This window comes from Pseudophryne corroboree, chromosome 4, assembly GCF_028390025.1.
Source record: "Pseudophryne corroboree isolate aPseCor3 chromosome 4, aPseCor3.hap2, whole genome shotgun sequence".
NCBI lineage: Eukaryota > Metazoa > Chordata > Amphibia > Anura > Myobatrachidae > Pseudophryne > Pseudophryne corroboree.
In genome coordinates this window covers 234,088,537-234,108,853 of record NC_086447.1, presented here as the reverse complement: position 1 = coordinate 234,108,853, position 20,317 = coordinate 234,088,537, and the positions used below count along the sequence as shown (strand labels likewise).

Below are 20,317 nucleotides of genomic sequence, written 5' to 3'. Positions count from 1 at the left end.
AACTCCCTCAAAGTCAACTTCCTCCTCAGTCAGGAACGTCAGTAGTTCTGCAGGCCATGTCACTGTCAAGACTGAGGAGTTCTCTCCTAACCGGGATTCCTCCGGAGGATCCTTGGGGGTCATTCCGAGTTGTTGAAAGTGGAATTAAAACCAAAATACAAAACATCTCTAGTCTCGGACGTTACCATTCAGTAAACAGAACCATTCATTTACTTAAGGAGAACTTTAATTGAACCAAACTGCACTAAGGGGGTCATTCCGAGATGATAGCTCGTTGCAGATTTTCGCAACAGAGCGATTAAGGTGAAAATGCGCATGCGCATGGTACGCAGTGCGCATGCGGTAAGTATTTTAGCACAAAACTTAGTAGATTTACTCACGTCCGAACGAAGAATTTTCATCGTTGAAGTGATCGGAGTGTGATTGACAGGAAGTGGGTGTTTCTGGGCGGAAACTTGCCGTTTTCTGGGAGTGTGCGGAAAAACGCAGGAGTGTCTGGAAAAAACGCGGGAGTGTCTGGAGAAACGGGGGAGTGGCTGGCCAAACGCAGGGCATGTTTGTGACGTCAAACCAGGAACGAAACGGCCTGAGCTGATCGCAATCTGTGAGTAGGTCTGGAGCTACTCAGAGACTGCTAAGAATTTTCTATTCGCAATTCTGCTAATCTTTCGTTCGCTGTTCTGCTAAGCTAAGATACACTCCCAGAGGGCGGCGGCCTAGCGTGTGCAATGCTGCTAAAATCTGCTAGCGAGCGAACAACTCAGAATGACCCCCTTTGAGTGGTACGGCTGCTGTTGCTGCCGCCAGTGCTGTTGTTGCTGCTGGGAGTCGATCGTCATCCCAGAGGGGAAGAAGTCGGAAGACCACTTGTACTACTTCCAGTAAGCAATTGACTGTTCAACAGTCCTTTGTGAGGAAGATCAAATATGACAGCAGTCATCCTTTTGCAAAGCGGATAACTGAGGCCTTGACAGCTATGTTGGTGCTAGACGTGCGTCCGGTATCCGCCATTAGTTCAGTGGGACTTAGAAAATTGTTTGAGGTACTGTGTCCCCAGTATCAAATCCCAACTAGGTTCCACTTCTCTAGGCAGGCGATACAGAGAATGTACACAGACGTCAGAAAAAGAGTCACCAGTGTCCTACAAAATGCGGTTGTATCCAGTGTCCACTTAACCACGGACATGTGAACAAGTGGAACAGGGCAGACTAAGGACTATATGACTGTGACAGCTCACTGGGTAGATGTATTGCCTCTCACAGCAACAAAAACAGCAGCGGCATCAGTAGCAGCATCTCGCAAACGCCAACTCATTCCTAGGCAGGCTACGCTATGTTTCACCGCTTTCCTTAAGAGGCACACAGCTGACAACCTCTTACGGAAACTGAGGAACATCATTGCAGAATGGCTTACCCCAATTGTACTCTCCTGGGGATTTGTGATATCGAATAATGCCACCAATATTGTGCGTGCATTACATCTGGGCAAATTCCAGCATGTCCCATCTTTTGCACATACAATTAATTTGGTGGTGCAGAAGTTTTTCTAAAATGACAGGAGTGTGCAGGAGATGCTGTCGGTGGCCCGAAAAATTGCAGGCCACTTTCGGCATTCTGCCACTGCGTGCTGAAGACTGGAGTGCCAGCAAACACTCCTGAACATGCCCTGCCATCAACTGAATCAAGATGTGGTAACGAGGTGGAATTCAACACTCTGTATGCTTCAGAGAATGGAGGAGCAGCAAAAAAGCCATTAAAGCCTATACATCTGCCTACGATATAGGCAAAGGAGGTTTAATGAACCTGACTCAAGCGCAGTGGAGGATGATTTCCGTCTTGTGCAAGGTTCTCCAACCCTTCGAACTTGCCACACGTGAAGTCAGTTCAGACACTGCCAGCTTGAGTCAGGTCATTCCCCTGATCAGGCTTTTGCAGATGCAGCTGGAGAAATTGAAGGAGGAGCTAAGACAGAGCGATTCCGCAAAGTATGTGGGACTTGTGGATGGAGACCTTCATTCGCTTTGCCAGGATTCAAGGGTGGTCAATCTGTTGAAATCAGAGCACTACATTTTGGCCACCGTGCTCGATCCTAGGTTTAAAGCCTATGTTTTATCTCTCTTTCCAGCAGACACAAGTGTGCAGAGGTGCAAAGACCTGCTGGGTAGTAAATTGTCAACTCAAGTGGAACGTGACCCGTCAACAGCTTGTCCTTCAATTTCTCCCGCCACTGGGGCTGCAAGGAAAAGGATAAGATTTCCTAGCCCACCCGATGGCGGTGATGCAGGGCAGTCAGGAGCGAAAGCTGACATCTGGTCCGGACTGAAGGACCTGCCAACGATTACTTACATGTCTACTGTCACCACATATGATTCTGTCACCATTGAAAGAATGGTGGAGGATTATATGAGTGACAGCATCCAAGTAGGCACTTGGACGGACTGTATGTATACTGGCAGGAAAAAGAGGCTATTTGGATGCCCTTGCACAAACTGGCTTTATTTTACCTAAGCTGCCCCCCCTCCAGTGTGTACTCCAAAAGAGTCTTTAGTGCAGCCGGTAACCTTGTCAGCGATCGGCGTAGGAGGTTACTTCCACTAAATGTGGAGAAGATGATGTTCATCAAAATTAATTATAAATTCCTCCGGGAAGACCTTTACCAGCAATTGCCTCCTGAAAGTACACAGAAAGTACACTGTGATGGTGGATTCCAGTGGTGACGAATTAATACTCTATGAGGAGGAGGATGTACACAGTGAAAGGGGCGAGGAATCGGAGGATGAGGTCGACATCTTGCCTCTGTAGAGCCAGTTTGTGCAAGGAGAGATTGATTGCTTTTTTTTTGGTGGGGGCCCAAACAAACCAGTCATTTCAGCCACAGTCGTGTAGCAGACCCTGTCGATGAAATGATTGGTTTGTTAAAGTGTGCATGTCCTGTTTATACAACATAAGGGTGGGTGGGAGGGCTGAAGGACAATTCCATCTTGCACCTCTTTTTTATTTTATTTATCTTTGCATCATGTGATGTTTGGGGCCAATTTTTTAAGTGCCATCCTGTCTTACACTGCAGTGCCACTCCTAGATGGGCCAGGTGTTTGTGCCCGCCACTTGGGTCGCTTAGCTTAGTCATCCAGCGACCTCGGTGCAAATTTTAGGACTTTGCATCATGTGCTGTTTGGGGACTAGTTTTTTTAAGTGCCATCCTGTCTGTAACTGCAGTGTCACTCTTAGATGGGCCAGGTGTTTGTGCCGCACACTTCTGTCACTTAGCTTGGCCATCCAGCTACCTCATTGCACCTCTTTTTCTTCTTTACAGCATGTGCTGTTTGGGGACTAGTTTTTGAATAGTGCCATCTTGTCTGCAACTGCAGTGCCACTCCTAGATGGGCCAGGTGTTTGTGCCGCACACTTGTGTCACTTAGCTTAGTCATACAGCCACCTCGGTGCAACTTTTATGCCTAAAAACAATATTGTGAGGTGTGAAGTGTTCAGAATAAACTGGAAATGAGTGGAAATGATTGTTATTGAGGTTAATAATACCGTAGGAGCAAAATTACCCCCAAATTCTGTGATTTTAGCTGTTTTTATGTTTTTTTTCCCAAAAATCATCCAGATCTAAAACCAAAACCAAAACACGAAAGGGTGGTTTTGGCAAAACCAATCCAAACCCAAAACATGAAAGTGGAATTGAAACCAAAACTAAAACACAAAACATCTCTAGTCTCGGACGTTACCATTCAGTAAACAGTACCATTCATTTACTTAAGGAGAACTTTCATTGAACCAAACTGCACTAAGGGGGTCATTCCGAGTTGATAGCTCGTTGCAGATTTTCGCAACGGAGCGATTAAGGTGAAAATGCGCATGGTACGCAGTGCGCATGCGCTAAGTATTTTAGCACAAAACGTAGTAGATTTACTCACGTCCGAACGAAGAATTTCCATCGTTGGAGTGTGATTGACAGGAAGAGGGTGTTTCTGGGCGGAAACTGGCCGTTTTCTGGGAGTGTGCGGAAAAACGCAGGCGTGCCAGGATAAAACGCGGGAGTGTCTGGAGAAAAGGGGGAGTGGCTGGCCGAACGCAGGGCATGTTTGTGATGTCAAACCAGGAACGAAACGGACTGAGCTGATCGCAATCTGTGAGTAGGTCTGGAGCTACTCAGAAACTGCTAAGAATTTTCTATTCACAATTCTGCTAATCTTTCGTTCGCAATTCTGCAAAGCTAAGACACACTCCCAGAGGGCGGTGGCCTAGCGTGTGCAATGCTGCTAAAATCTGCTAGCGAGCGAACAACTCGGAATGACCCCCTAGGTGTATATAAAAATCTATGTGATTGCATTATTTCATGCTTAAGCAAACAAAGCACTATTTTGAAGCATTAAGTATTTTTAAGTATTTTTGTGAAATGTTAAGTAGAACTGTCGAACTGTTAGTATATAATACACATATTATATGCATCTGTGGAGAGCTAGTTCCATTGTATTTGCTATATAGTCAGTTAGGGAATATTCAGTAGGAAGCCACACCTACACATACTGTATGTGATATTGCATTAGTGAATCCTGTGGATTTCTGAAATGCTTGCCATCTTTTCTTTAATTGAACTGACCCATTCTACCCTTCTTTTGACATCTCTAGAAATAAATAAAAAAATCCTTTTACTTACATACTATCTGCCACTTTGTCTGTGTCTGGGAAAGGGTAGGTTTTCCTTGTCTCTCTGCTATGGTATGAGGGAGGGAAGAAGCAGCACTTCTGCTGGAGCAAGAGTGAATACTTTTCAACACACGACAACCAGGTAACCTCAGGCTTGTGATAATTCAACACACTTTAACGTTATAAAATTATTTGGGGTACCACATGTAAATGGCAAATGCATCAAGGAGTTTATTTGTCCTTTCGATTTGCAGATACCGTGTACAGTATGTCCTGGCTTACTCCTAACTATTCGCTCAGTATGCTGACTTAATTTACTCATCATTACCTGCTTTGTTTGATCACGTGGCTCTTGTTTGTGGCTAGATCAGTGGTTCCCAAACTTTTTGAATCATGGCACCCCTAGGCCAAAAGTTTCTTATTGGAAAATTTAGAAAGAAATATTAAATTAAGTAAATTATGTTTACAGTATATGTCATCCTTAGGTTCAATTATGTGGTGAGGGACAGGATTCGCTTCTGTTTGTCCACATATTTTATGATTGGCAGCCACTAGCACTGTTCTTGCTTATTACATTTGCCATAAATAATTTGAATTGGTCATAGACCACCAATCCATGGCACCCATGCAAATCTCCTGAGGTATCTCACACACACTTTGAGAACTACTGGGCTAGATGGCTTTACTCTGATCTCCCACAATATGTATCTATCAACCCAGTTTACTTCTGACAACCAGGTTTGTGTGGCATTCTGACTTAGATGTTTAATTTAATTATTAACAGTTTCTTATATAGCGCAGCATATTCTGTTGTGCTTTACAACTGGGATGACAAACAATGGGCGGCATTCAATTGATTATCGTGCCCAACCTCCTGTCTAAAGTGACGTGAGATCGTGGGGGAGATATACAATTTTATCTAGTTTTCGTAATGATAGCACCAATAGAGGTCGGGTTTAGCCAACCCAAGTGCTGGGCACGATTGTGAAAAGTGCCGTTTGGGCACCCAAACAGGTCACTTTTGCACATTTTAAGGGGGGAGGGGGAATGCAGATGCCAGCAGCCATCGCACCCGAATGGAATAGCTCCGTTTGGGCGCCATTTACTGGCTGCTGGCAGAAAAACAAGTAAATTCCACACTTTGCGTGCCAACACATTTTAAATTAGAATGTCTACTACTGTTAACAATGGAGATGTGCGCATACCCCTGTGCTTTGGTTTTACTTCTTAAATCATCTTCATACTGCATTTTGGATCCAGATTAAAAATGGATTTAAACATGTACAAAACCCTCCAGTTCAGATGGAGTGTTGCGGGAGTATTATAACATTTTACTTCTCAGAATAAGAGACATGTTAGTCACAAGCAGTATATAATTCAATTCTTGAGAATCAAATGCTGCCACTATATTTTACTTCTGTGATTTCATTAAAGTACTCCCGAAACCGGATAGAGATCCTGAACTCCCAAGATCTTATAGACCGATATCTCTACTCAATGTAGATTATAAAATTCCTACAAAAATCTTATCTGATTGGCTCAGATTTGCTTCCCTTGGTAGTCCATCCTGATTAGACTGTTTCTTTTGAGGTCATCATTCCATAGTTCATTTCCACAAGATCCTTTCTATTATGCAACATTTGGAGTTAACCGGGTGCTCAGGTGGAACTCTATACTGTAACTATCCTTAGATGCTGAAAAAGCATTTGATCTTGTTATATGGGAACACCTATGTGAATTATTTCAAATTTTTGGTGGTGTAGATGATGTCATAGCCAGTTTACAACCCATCTATTCAGATCCCCTGACACAGGATGTGCCCAATATTTATCATCAGCCTTTGTGGTACAGTGAGGCACCGGGCAGGGTTGTCCCATGTCCTTTCTCTTACTTGTCCTGGCTCTGAAGCCCCTTGCTATACCTCTAAGGAGTGTCTTTCACTGGAATCCAAGACGGTGCATGGCAACCTGTGTTGGCCTTGTTTACCAACGGCATGCCACTTTGACTACTAACCTGGGTTTCTTGGTTCCTATTGTGGTTGAAAATATAGCTTGTTTTGGTTAAGTAAATTTCTCAAATTGGAATACATGCCGTTTGATCTGTTTTCTCAGACTGCCTCCCTTCCTTTTGTTTCTGCACACGTAACAAAAACAGTATCTCTAAAGTATCTAAGTATACTACTTTGACCCTTTCCTTTGGCTGATAGATGGACCGGGCACCCACAAAGGTGCTGGTCAGGACTGTTGCTCACACTGACTGAGAGATTTATTTTGCCCATTGTGGCCATATCTGGCGGCTAGGGCAGTGGATCTACTCTACATCACAACTAGCTCTATATTGGCCATCTTGGATCCTGGATGCTTCAATCCTTAGCTCACTCACCAGGCTTTCTGCCGATCAAATATACCTTGCTGTCCACACATACTGTATCATTTGCCCGGTCAGACCGCAGCTGGCAGTTATACAGCAGATTCCATCGCTATATACAGCTACCTGATCACTGCTTGTTTCTGAACACTGATTTCCAACTCTATGCTCATCAGTTGGGGAGTCATCCCACAGTCACTGCCACTCACTACAGCGTCCATCTGGATAGTTTCACAAGCATGGAGACATTTTCCTAAACCAAAACTGCTCATCATCTTCTCTCTACTTGTAGTCTCTTCAGACTTGTGTTTATAATGTATTCTAGCTTTATAATAAAACATGTATTTGATCTGTTAACTCAGATACTACTCACCTCCCAAGAGCTCCACCTGCTGATGAATAATGATCTGTTGTATCTAAATAAAAAAAAGAACTACTCAGTATACTGTATGAATTAACATAAGGGTATATTAACAAAGCAACGGCTTTTTAAAACCACTGTTTGTCTGTGGTTCTGGCCACAGGTAATTAAAAGAACTGCTGACAAAAATTTTTGGTGTGTTATAGACATCCAAATTAATTAAGGCATCATACTGTACATTCATTTATAGAAAATGCAAATGTAATAATTCCTGAAGAAATATAGAGTTGACTTTGAAGCTGCAGCATGCCAGATCTGTGTCCTGGTTATTTCCAGGAAGTAACTCCATGCCCTATCGCATACTATTTTACCAAGCATTAGGTTTAACGTACAGAGGCAAATGCATTTGGAAACCCCCTCCAGAAATTCTGCATTTGCATCTGATGTAACTGACAAAAATAAAGACTTAGGAGTGTAAATGGAATAAAATATTTTTATCAGTATTAATGATCTATAGTTATGTAATATATTCAACAGTAATTAATTTGCAGTTTGGAAATAGATAAAACAGTCACGGTCACTGCAATAGACTGGAGATCCGTGTAGTGTGAGTTCGCAGAGAGGCAGAGCTTCATAGATGTGGCCAATTCTGAATACTGGAGTAGATTTGCATTTATTTCTGAGCATGCAATATAGCCACAGATGTATCAGACCCTATGTTTGAAAATTTACAATTGCTCATCCTTCAGCTAAGGGAAAAAAAATAAAGCTGACAGACAAGGTAAGACATTTATTGACAAAGTTGCATTTTTTACATTTGCTAAATAAAAAATAACCTTGCTCAAATGTTCTAGACCAGGAGGTACCAGGAAACTGTATTTTGGGGGGTTTCTATTAGAAGATTTCCATGTTGGGAAAAAGTCTGTCTTCTCGGTTTGTTCAAGAGGATGAGGAGTCCCAGGCAAAAAATTCTGAAGATCTTTATCCAGCTCAGCTTGATTTTCTAAAGAAAAGGAATAACACTAATGTAAATTTTCATTTTCCATTAACATAAATGCATGCCTCCTAACATTAATGCATGTCTACCAACAACAGTGCATGTGTTCCAACATCAGTGCATGTCTCCCAAAAGAATGGCATTTCTCTCAACATCATTGCATGTCTCCCAAAATCATTGCATGCCTCCCAACATCAGTTTATGCCTCCCAACATCAGTTTATGTCTCCCGACATCAGTTTATGTCTCCTGACATCAGTTTATGTCTCCTGACATCAGTTTATGTCTCCTGAGATCAGTGTATGTTTCCCAACATCAATGCGTGCCTCCCAGCATCAGTGCGTGTCTCCAAAAATCATTGCATGCCTCCCAACATCAGTGCATGTCTCCCAACATCAGTGCATGTCTCCCAACATCAGTGCATGTCTCCCAACATCAGTGCATGCCTCCCAACATCAGTGCATGCCCCCCCCCCAACATCAGTGCATGCCTCCCAACATCAGTGCATGCCTCCCAACATCAGTGCATACCTCCCAACATCAGTGTATGTCTCCATAAATCATGCTCACCTCTCGACATCAGTGCATGTCTCCTGACATCAGTGCATGTCTCCTGACATCAGTGCATGCCTTCCAACATCAGTCCATGTCTACCAACATCAGTGCAAGCCTCCCCACATCAGTGCATGCCTCCCCACATCAGTGCATGCCTCCCCACAATGCCTCCCCACATCAGTGCATGCCTCCCCACATCAGTGCATGTCTCCCATCAGTGTATGTCTCCAAACATCATTGCATGTCTCGCAACATCAGTTCATATCTCCAAAACATCAGTGTTTCTCTGCTAACATCAGTGCACGCATCCCTAAATGATTGCATGTGTCCCAACATCAGTACATATCTCCCAATATCAGTGCATGTCTCCCAAAATATTTGCATGATCCCAAAATCATTGCATGCCACTCAACATCAGTGCATGTCTCCCAAAATCAGTGCATGCCTCCCAACACCAGTGCATGTCTCCCAAAATCACTGCATGCCGCCAAACATCAGTGCATGCCTCCCATCATCAGTGCATGTCTGCCAAAATCATTGCATGGTGCCCAACATCAGTGCACGTCTCCCAGCACCATTGCATGTTTCTCAACATCAGTGCATGTCTACCAACATCAGTGCACGCTGTCCATCCTCAGTGCATGTCTACCAAAACAGTGCATGTGTCCCAACATCAGTGCTACTCTTCTAACATCAGTGCATACCTCCCAACAGCAGCGCATGTCTCACAACATCAGTGTATATATCCCAAAATAATTGCATGTCTCTTAAAATTAGTGCACATCTCCCATCATCATTGCATGTCTACCACCATCAGTGCATGTGTCCCAACATCAGTGCTTCTCTCCTAACATTGGTGCATGCATCCCAACATGAGTGCACATCTCCCGCATCACTGCATGTGTCCCAACATCAGTGCATACCTCACAGCATCAGTGCATCCAACATCAGTGTACTGTATGCTTACCAACATCACTGCATACCTCCAAACATCAGTACATGTCTCGTAACATCAGTGCAGGCCTCCCAGCATCAATGCATGTTGGCCAACATCAGTGCATATCTCCCAACATCAGTGCATCCAACAGTGCATGCCTACCAACATCAGTACATGTCTCACAACATCAGTGCATGCGTCCCAGCATCAGTGCATGTCTCCCAACATCAGTGCATGCCTCCCAGCATTAGTGCATCCAACATCAGTGCATTCCTCCCAGCATCAGTACTAGCCTCCCAACATCATTGCATTTCTCCCAACATCAGTGCCTGCTTCTCAGCATCGGTGCATGCCTCCCAACATCATTGCATTTCTCCCAACATCAGTGCCTGCCTCTCAGCATCGGTGCATGCCTCCCAGCATCAGTGCATGTCTCCCAACATCAGTGTATGCCTCTCAGCATTAGTGGATGCCTCCCAGCATCAGTGCATGTCTGCCTCCCAGTACATGCAATGCCTCCCAGCATCAGTACATGCCTCCCAGCATCATAGCAACTGGGTGTTTCTCTAGCAAAACAATTTTTTCAATAAAAGGGTTGTAAGTGCAGGCCCGGCGGAACCCGCTCAGCAAAGCAGGGAGGCAGCAGGCTGGAGAGGCGCTCTCCCTGCTCTGCATCCCTGTGCTATGCCTGTTGCCATGCTGCTACTGCCGGGCCTGGCTGCTGTGCCTGTCACACTGACAGGCAGCGGCGCTGACAGCTTGAAGCCTCCTCCCTCCTCCCCTGTGACAGCAGCAGTGTTCGGCCAAAAAGGGGTCAGAGCTACATGACGCTGATGAGCTACACGGCAGCATTCTGGTACAGATCCAGACAGCCAGACAGCCAAATTGCTAAGTGGATGGAAAGAGTGAATGAGAGAAAGAAAGTGTATATGTGTGTGTGTGTGTGTGTGTGTGTGTGTGTGTGTGTGTATGTATGTGTTTGTTTGTTTGTATGTATGTGTACAGTATGTATGTATATGTTTGTGTGTACTGTATGTGTGTGTGTGTGTGTGTGTGTGTGTGTATGTGTGTGTGTGTGTAAGGATGTACCTACTCCTTGGCCAGTATGGCACTCGCCAGGAGCGCCGGATGAGGGAGGGTGTCGCCCGGAGGTGCCTTCTGCGGTCAAGGGGTAAAATTGTATAGTAGTCACGAATTACTTAATCGGGCAGTGACAGTGGCCGCAGGCTCCACTCCATCCTGTGTGACTGTGCAAAGCCCTGCTCTCTCCTCTCCCATCTGCTACCCCGGCTTTGTACTCTGCTTTTTGCCGCTGGACGCAATGTTTGAAGCCAGTGTCGGCAGAACCCACTCAGCAAGGGTAGGCAATGCAGGGCGGCGCCGGGCAGAGGAGGCCTACACTGCTACCCTGCTGTTGCTGTCGGCTGCGCCTGTCACTGTATGACTGGCAGCAGCAACGGCAGCGGGTAGCGCGGCTATCAGCGACTCTCTGCGTGCTTCCCTGCAGTAGAGATCTCACCTTCGTCCCCTCAGGATCCTGCTCCATACCCTTGTGCTTTGGAGGGTGGCTGACAGGCCTCTGACCGCTGTGGCTTGATGGGGGGGGAGGGGGCCGTAGTGGCTGCTGCAGTCCCTCGCTCCGCACCTCTTCTTTAGTTGTCTTGTCCTGCTGGGAGTTGCCCTTGCTGCTGGTCCCAGCTGTTCCTCTCTGCCATCCTGTGGACGGGAACAGTAGGATTTGCTGGCGGGTGGGATCCCGGCGGTCGTAATACCGACACCGGGATCCCGAAGTTTCTGAATCCAACAGGGGTGAGTAAGGAGGGTTCACCCCTTTCCCCAACCCCTTACCCTAACCCTACCTCCCCGCAGCCTAACCCTAACCTCCCCCCATGGTGCCTAACCCTAACCACCCCCGGAGGTGCCTAACCCCCCCTTCCCACAACCAAAACCTAACCGTCCCTCCATGCAGCCTAACCTTCCAAGGGGGTTGCCTAACCCTAACCCCACCACCCCAGCCTAAACCTAACTCCCCCCCACCCCCCGGCTTACTTGCCTTTCGGCCCACTGGATGTTCGCTTGGGATTCTGGCTGTCAGTGTTCCGGCGCCAATATGCTGTACCCTTCTCGATGCCGGTGTCAGCATTCAGAATAGGGTTGGTATTCTGGCATCAGTATTCTGACTACCGGGATACAGACAGCCAGGATCCTGACTGCATCCCATTTGGACTGCTGCATTGGAGGTAGCTGCTCTCCTGCCGTCTCCCCCTGGCTTTTTCACCCCCCCTTCTCCCCTCCTGTTGCCATACAGATGTAGCCATGCTTATTACTGTGATGCGTAAGCATGTGCGCACGCATTGCCTCATGATGCGAACGCACTACACTGCAACTGGCTGCAGCGGATGTTCTTTGCGTACTGTGTGTAATGTGTGTGTACGTATGCACTCGCATGTGCACAATTGTAGTTGTAACTGCATTTTATGTACAATATGTGAAGTTTGGTGCAAATTCATCCAAAATCACCATTGGCTTATCTGTGTCACCGAGAAAGTCACCGGAGGTGACGAAACGCGTCTAGGACTCCCAACTGTCACCGCCCGTTATCCTTTATTGGAGTATACTGGAGCTCAGATACGCTATCCTGGAGACGTGTCCGTTGAGGCATCTAACAAGCATCCCGCTGACGTTCAGAGACACGGAGCAACCATTGCCGTAGCACCCGAGGACGCTCAGAACACGGTCACCTCCTCTAATCTTGGAATAGGTCCCTGCCATTTGGGATAGAGTGAGTAAATGCTACCAAACTTACCGTACATATCATAGTCAGATGCCGCTAATTACCAGGATTCCTCACGGACACCTGTTTTAGAACTCTCCAGACGGGCAATGAAATACTGCTTATTTTGAAGCGTTAAATCCATCTTTCATATATTCTGGACTCCAGTTAACCTTGTCAATATTGACTTGTAATCATTGTTACTATTTGGAATAGGAACTATCCAAATTCTACATTGTATACAATGGAGGAACTTACATCAAATAATTCCCCCTTGAAGAGCAATGTGAATACATATGATTATACAATACACCCCATAACCCTCTACCCCTGCCACACACCCTATTCCCCCACATACACCCCATAATCCTCTACACCCCACAGCCTAGTCCCCGTGTTCACCCCACATACACCCAAATTCTCTAACCCCACCACACATCCTACTCCCACTGTCTCCCACATTCACACCCCATAAACTCCCTCCTAACCCCCGCACCCGCACCTGGGAAGGGACCTCCTCTGGGATATACAGTGGAGGGACGGGGACCAAAGGGGTGTCAGGTACAGGAGGCACAGGGGAGTGGGTATGTGAGGCTGACAAGGGGCATGGTATACAGCCGGCTCTAGGCTTGTGTTGTACCCCACTAGTCCCTGCGAGGCCCTGGGTGTGCGTGTGTGTATATGTGTATATATATATATATATATATATTTATTCTGCCTTCTCTATTAGGGGCCCCACTCTCTTAAGTGCCCCGGGCCCCCCATGGTCTTAATCCGGCTCTGCCCGCCTTAACTCATCTGAACACTTTTTTTTTACTAATTTATTTGCATTTGCGTTTTCTCTTACGTCCTAGAGGATGCTGGGGACTCCGTAAGGACCACGGGGTATAGACTGCTCCGCAGGAGACATGGGCACTGTAAAGCTTTAGAATGGGTTTGCACTGGCTCCTCCCTCTATGCCCCTCCTCCAGACCTCAGTTATTTCCTGTGGCCAGTGGAGACTGGATGCACTGCAGGGGAGCTCTCCTGAGTTTCTCTGAAAAAGCTTTTGTTAGGTTTATTATTTTCAGGGAGCACTGCTGGCAACAGGCTCCCTGCTTCGTGGGACTGAGGGGAGAGAAGCAGACCTACTTAAATGATAGGCTCTGCTTCTTAGGCTACTGGACACCATTAGCTCCAGAGGGAGTCGGAACACAGGTCTCACCCTGTAGTTCATCCCAGAGCTGCGCCGCCGTCCTCCTCACAGAGCCGGAAGATTGAAGCAGGGTGAGTATAAGAAGAAAGAAGACTTCAAAGGCGGCAGAAGACTTCAGATCTTCATGTGGTAACGCGCAGTGGTAACGCTGCGCGCCATTGCTCCCAGCTCACACACACAGGCACCACAGTAAGGTAGAGATGAGCGCCTGAAATTTTTCGGGTTTTGTGTTTTGGTTTTGGGTTCGGTTCCGCGGCCGTGTTTTGGGTTCGAACGCGTTTTGGCAAAACCTCACCGAATTTTTTTTGTCGGATTCGGGTGTGTTTTGGATTCGGGTGTTTTTTTCAAAAAACACTAAAAAACAGCTTAAATCATAGAATTTGGGGGTCATTTTGATCCCAAAGTATTATTAACCTCAAAAACCATAATTTACACTCATTTTCAGTCTATTCTGAATACCTCACACCTCACAATATTATTTTTAGTCCTAAAATTTGCACCGAGGTCGCTGTGTGAGTAAGATAAGCGACCCTAGTGGCCGACACAAACACCGGGCCCATCTAGGAGTGGCACTGCAGTGTCACGCAGGATGTCCCTTCCAAAAAACCCTCCCCAAACAGCACATGACGCAAAGAAAAAAAGAGGCGCAATGAGGTAGCTGTGTGAGTAAGATTAGCGACCCTAGTGGCCGACACAAACACCGGGCCCATCTAGGAGTGGCACTGCAGTGTCACGCAGGATGGCCCTTCCAAAAAACCCTCCCCAAACAGCACATGACGCAAAGAAAAAAAGAGGCGCAATGAGGTAGCTGTGTGAGTAAGATTAGCGACCCTAGTGGCCGACACAAACACCGGGCCCATCTAGGAGTGGCACTGCAGTGTCACGCAGGATGTCCCTTCCAAAAAACCCTCCCCAAACAGCACATGACGCAAAGAAAAAAAGAGGCGCAATGAGGTAGCTGTGTGAGTAAGATTAGCGACCCTAGTGGCCGACACAAACACCGGGCCCATCTAGGAGTGGCACTGCAGTGTCACGCAGGATGTCCCTTCCAAAAAACCCTCCCCAAACAGCACATGACGCAAAGAAAAAAAGAGGCGCAATGAGGTAGCTGACTGTGTGAGTAAGATTAGCGACCCTAGTGGCCGACACAAACACCGGGCCCATCTAGGAGTGGCACTGCAGTGTCACGCAGGATGTCCCTTCCAAAAAACCCTCCCCAATCAGCACATGATGCAAAGAAAAAGAAAAGAAAAAAGAGGTGCAAGATGGAATTGTCCTTTGGCCCTCCCACCCACCCTTATGTTGTATAAACAAAACAGGACATGCACACTTTAACCAACCCATCATTTCAGTGACAGGGTCTGCCACACGACTGTGACTGATATGACGGGTTGGTTTGGACCCCCCCCAAAAAAGAAGCAATTAATCTCTCCTTGCACAAACTGGCTCTACAGAGGCAAGATGTCCACCTCATCTTCACCCTCCGATATATCACCGTGTACATCCCCCTCCTCACAGATTATCAATTCGTCCCCACTGGAATCCACCATCTCAGCTCCCTGTGTACTTTGTGGAGGCAATTGCTGCTGGTCAATGTCTCCGCGGACGAATTGATTATAATTCATTTTAATGAACATCATCTTCTCCACATTTTCTGGATGTAACCTCGTACGCCGATTGCTGACAAGGTGAGCGGCGGCACTAAACACTCTTTCGGAGTACACACTTGTGGGAGGGCAACTTAGGTAGAATAAAGCCAGTTTGTGCAAGGGCCTCCAAATTGCCTCTTTTTCCTGCCAGTATAAGTACGGACTGTGTGACGTGCCTACTTGGATGCGGTCACTCATATAATCCTCCACCATTCTATCAATGTTGAGAGAATCATATGCAGTGACAGTAGACGACATGTCCGTAATCGTTGTCAGGTCCTTCAGTCCGGACCAGATGTCAGCATCAGCAGTCGCTCCAGACTGCCCTGCATCACCGCCAGCGGGTGGGCTCGGAATTCTGAGCCTTTTCCTCGCACCCCCAGTTGCGGGAGAATGTGAAGGAGGAGATGTTGACAGGTCGCGTTCCGCTTGACTTGACAATTTTGTCACCAGCAGGTCTTTCAACCCCAGCAGACCTGTGTCTGCCGGAAAGAGAGATCCAAGGTAGGCTTTAAATCTAGGATCGAGCACGGTGGCCAAAATGTAGTGCTCTGATTTCAACAGATTGACCACCCGTGAATCCTTGTTAAGCGAATTAAGGGCTGCATCCACAAGTCCCACATGCCTAGCGGAATCGCTCCCTTTTAGCTCCTTCTTCAATGCCTCCAGCTTCTTCTGCAAAAGCCTGATGAGGGGAATGACCTGACTCAGGCTGGCAGTGTCTGAACTGACTTCACGTGTGGCAAGTTCAAAGGGCATCAGAACCTTGCACAACGTTGAAATCATTCTCCACTGCACTTGAGACAGGTGCATTCCACCTACTATATCGTGCTCAATTGTATAGGCTTGAATGGCCTTTTGCTGCTCCTCCAACCTCTGAAGCATATAGAGGGTTGAATTCCACCTCGTTACCACTTCTTGCTTCAGATGATGGCAGGGCAGGTTCAGTAGTTTTTGGTGGTGCTCCAGTCTTCTGTACGTGGTGCCTGTACGCCGAAAGTGTCCCGCAATTTTTCTGGCCACCGACAGCATCTCTTGCACGCCCCTGTCGTTTTTAAAAAAATTCTGCACCACCAAATTCAAGGTATGTGCAAAACATGGGACGTGCTGGAATTTGCCCATATTTAATGCACACACAATATTGCTGGCGTTGTCCGATGCCACAAATCCACAGGAGAGTCCAATTGGGGTAAGCCATTCCGCGATGATCTTCCTCAGTTGCCGTAAGAGGTTTTCAGCTGTGTGCGTATTCTGGAAAGCGGTGATACAAAGCGTAGCCTGCCTAGGAAAGAGTTGGCGTTTGCGAGATGCTGCTACTGGTGCCGCCGCTGCTGTTCTTGCGGCGGGAGTCCATACATCTACCCAGTGGGCTGTCACAGTCATATAGTCCTGACCCTGCCCTGCTCCACTTGTCCACATGTCCGTGGTTAAGTGGACATTGGGTACAACTGCATTTTTTAGGACACTGGTGAGTCTTTTTCTGACGTCCGTGTACATTCTCGGTATCGCCTGCCTAGAGAAGTGGAACCTAGATGGTATTTGGTAACGGGGGCACACTGCCTCAATAAATTGTCTAGTTCCCTGTGAACTAACGGCGGATACCGGACGCACGTCTAACACCAACATAGTTGTCAAGGACTCAGTTATCCGCTTTGCAGTAGGATGACTGCTGTGATATTTCATCTTCCTCGCAAAGGACTGTTGAACAGTCAATTGCTTACTGGAAGTAGTACAAGTGGGCTTACGACTTCCCCTCTGGGATGACCATCGACTCCCAGCGGCAACAACAGCAGCGCCAGCAGCAGTAGGCGTTACACGCAAGGATGCATCGGAGGAATCCCAGGCAGGAGAGGACTCGTCAGAATTGCCAGTGACATGGCCTGCAGGACTATTGGCATTCCTGGGGAAGGAGGAAATTGACACTGAGGGAGTTGGTGGGGTGGTTTGCGTGAGCTTGGTTACAAGAGGAAGGGATTTACTGGTCAGTGGACTGCTTCCGCTGTCACCCAAAGTTTTTGAACTTGTCACTGACTTATTATGAATGCGCTGCAGGTGACGTATAAGGGAGGATGTTCCGAGGTGGTTAACGTCCTTACCCCTACTTATTACAGCTTGACAAAGGGAACACACGGCTTGACACCTGTTGTCCGCATTTCTGGTGAAATACCTCCACACCGAAGAGCTGATTTTTTTGGTATTTTCACCTGGCATGTCAACGGCCATATTCCTCCCACGGACAACAGGTGTCTCCCCGGGTGCCTGACTTAAACAAACCACCTCACCATCAGAATCCTCCTGGTCAATTTCCTCCCCAGCGCCAGCAACACCCATATCCTCCTCATCCTGGTGTACTTCAACACTGACATCTTCAATCTGACTATCAGGAACTGGACTGCGGGTGCTCCTTCCAGCACTTGCAGGGGGCGTGCAAATGGTGGAAGGCGCATGCTCTTCACGTCCAGTGTTGGGAAGGTCAGGCATCGCAACCGACACAATTGGACTCTCCTTGTGGATTTGGGATTTCGAAGAATGCACAGTTCTTTGCTGTGCTGCTTTTGCCAGCTTGAGTCTTTTCATTTTTCTAGCGAGAGGCTGAGTGCTTCCATCCTCATGTGAAGCTGAACCACTAGCCATGAACATAGGCCAGGGCCTCAGCCGTTCCTTGCCACTCCGTGTGGTAAATGGCATATTGGCAAGTTTACGCTTCTCCTCCGACAATTTTATTTTAGGTTTTGGAGTCCTTTTTTTACTGATATTTGGTGTTTTGGATTTGACATGCTCTGTACTATGACATTGGGCATCGGCCTTGGCAGACGACGTTGCTGGCATTTCATCGTCTCGGCCATGACTAGTGGCAGCAGCTTCAGCACGAGGTGGAAGTGGATCTTGATCTTTCCCTAATTTTGGAACCTCAACATTTTTGTTCTCCATATTTTAATAGGCACAACTAAAAGGCACCTCAGGTAAACAATGGAGATGGATGGATTGGATACTAGTATACAATTATGGACGGGCTGCCGAGTGCCGACACAGAGGTAGCCACAGCCGTGAACTACCGCACTGTACTGTGTCTGCTGCTAATATATAGACTGGTTGATAAAGAGATAGTATACTCGTAACTAGTATGTATGTATAAAGAAAGAAAAAAAAACCACGGTTAGGTGGTATATACAATTATGGACGGGCTGCCGAGTGCCGACACAGAGGTAGCCACAGCCGTGAACTACCGCACTGTACTGTGTCTGCTGCTAATATATAGACTGGTTGATAAAGAGATAGTATACTCGTAACTAGTATGTATGTATAAAGAAAGAAAAAAAAACCACGGTTAGGTGGTATATACAATTATGGACGGGCTGCCGAGTGCCGACACAGAGGTAGCCACAGCCGTGAACTACCGCACTGTACTGTGTCTGCTGCTAATATAGACTGGTTGATAAAGAGATAGTATACTCGTAACTAGTATGTATGTATAAAGAAAGAAAAAAAAACCACGGTTAGGTGGTATATACAATTATGGACGGGCTGCCGAGTGCCGACACAGAGGTAGCCACAGCCGTGAACTACCGCACTGTACTGTGTCTGCTGCTAATATATAGACTGGTTGATAAAGAGATAGTATACTCGTAACTAGTATGTATGTATAAAGAAAGAAAAAAAAACCACGGTTAGGTGGTATATACAATTATGGACGGGCTGCCGAGTGCCGACAAAGAGGTAGCCACAGCCGTGAACTACCGCACTGTACTGTGTCTGCTGCTAATATATAGACTGGTTGATAAAGAGATAGTATACTCGTAACTAGTATGTATGTATAAAGAAAGAAAAAAAAACCACGGTTAGGTGTATATACAATTATGGACGGGCTGCCGAGTGCCGACACAGAGGTAGCCACAGCCGTGAACTACCGCACTGTACTGTGTCTGCTGCTAATATATAGACTGGTTGATAAAGAGATAGTATACTCGTAACTAGTATGTATGTATAAAGAAAGAAAAAAAAACCACGGTTAGGTGGTATATACAATTATGGACGGGCTGCCGAGTGCCGACACAGAGGTAGCCACAGCCGTGAACTACCGCACTGTACTGTGTCTGCTGCTAATATAGACTGGTTGATAAAGAGATAGTATACTCGTAACTAGTATGTATGTATAAAGAAAGAAAAAAAAACCACGGTTAGGTGGTATATACAATTATGGACGGGCTGCCGAGTGCCGACACAGAGGTAGCCACAGCCGTGAACTACCGCACTGTACTGTGTCTGCTGCTAATATATAGACTGGTTGATAAAGAGATAGTATACTCGTAACTAGTATGTATGTATAAAGAAAGAAAAAAAAACCACGGTTAGGTGGTATATACAATTATGGACGGGCTGCCGAGTGCCGACACAGAGGTAGCCACAGCCGTGAACTACCGCACTGTACTGTGTCTGCTGCTAATATATAGACTGGTTGATAAAGAGATAGTATACTCGTAACTAGTATGTATGTATAAAGAAAGAAAAAAAAACCACGGTTAGGTGGTATATACAATTATGGACGGGCTGCCGAGTGCCGACACAGAGGTAGCCACAGCCGTGAACTACCGCACTGTACTGTGTCTGCTGCTAATATATAGACTGGTTGATAAAGAGATAGTATACTCGTAACTAGTATGTATGTATAAAGAAAGAAAAAAAAACCACGGTTAGGTGGTATATACAATTATGGACGGGCTGCCGAGTGCCGACACAGAGGTAGCCACAGCCGTGAACTACCGCACTGTACTGTGTCTGCTGCTAATATAGACTGGTTGATAAAGAGATAGTATACTCGTAACTAGTATGTAT

At 46.5% G+C, this 20,317-nt stretch overlaps 1 protein-coding gene across 1 annotated transcript in view; it reads right to left on the bottom strand.

Annotated features, from left to right (window-relative positions):
* The window catches only part of PLSCR5 (phospholipid scramblase family member 5), a 212,149-nt gene that overhangs the window by 155,147 nt on the left and 36,685 nt on the right, over nt 1-20,317 (bottom strand). The window contains exons 2-3 of the mRNA XM_063919572.1: nt 8,217-8,383; nt 7,393-7,435 (exon numbers count right to left, since the gene is read on the bottom strand). Of these exons, the coding sequence (XP_063775642.1) occupies nt 7,393-7,435; nt 8,217-8,383 (210 nt within the window). The remainder of the gene's footprint in view (nt 1-7,392; nt 7,436-8,216; nt 8,384-20,317) is intronic.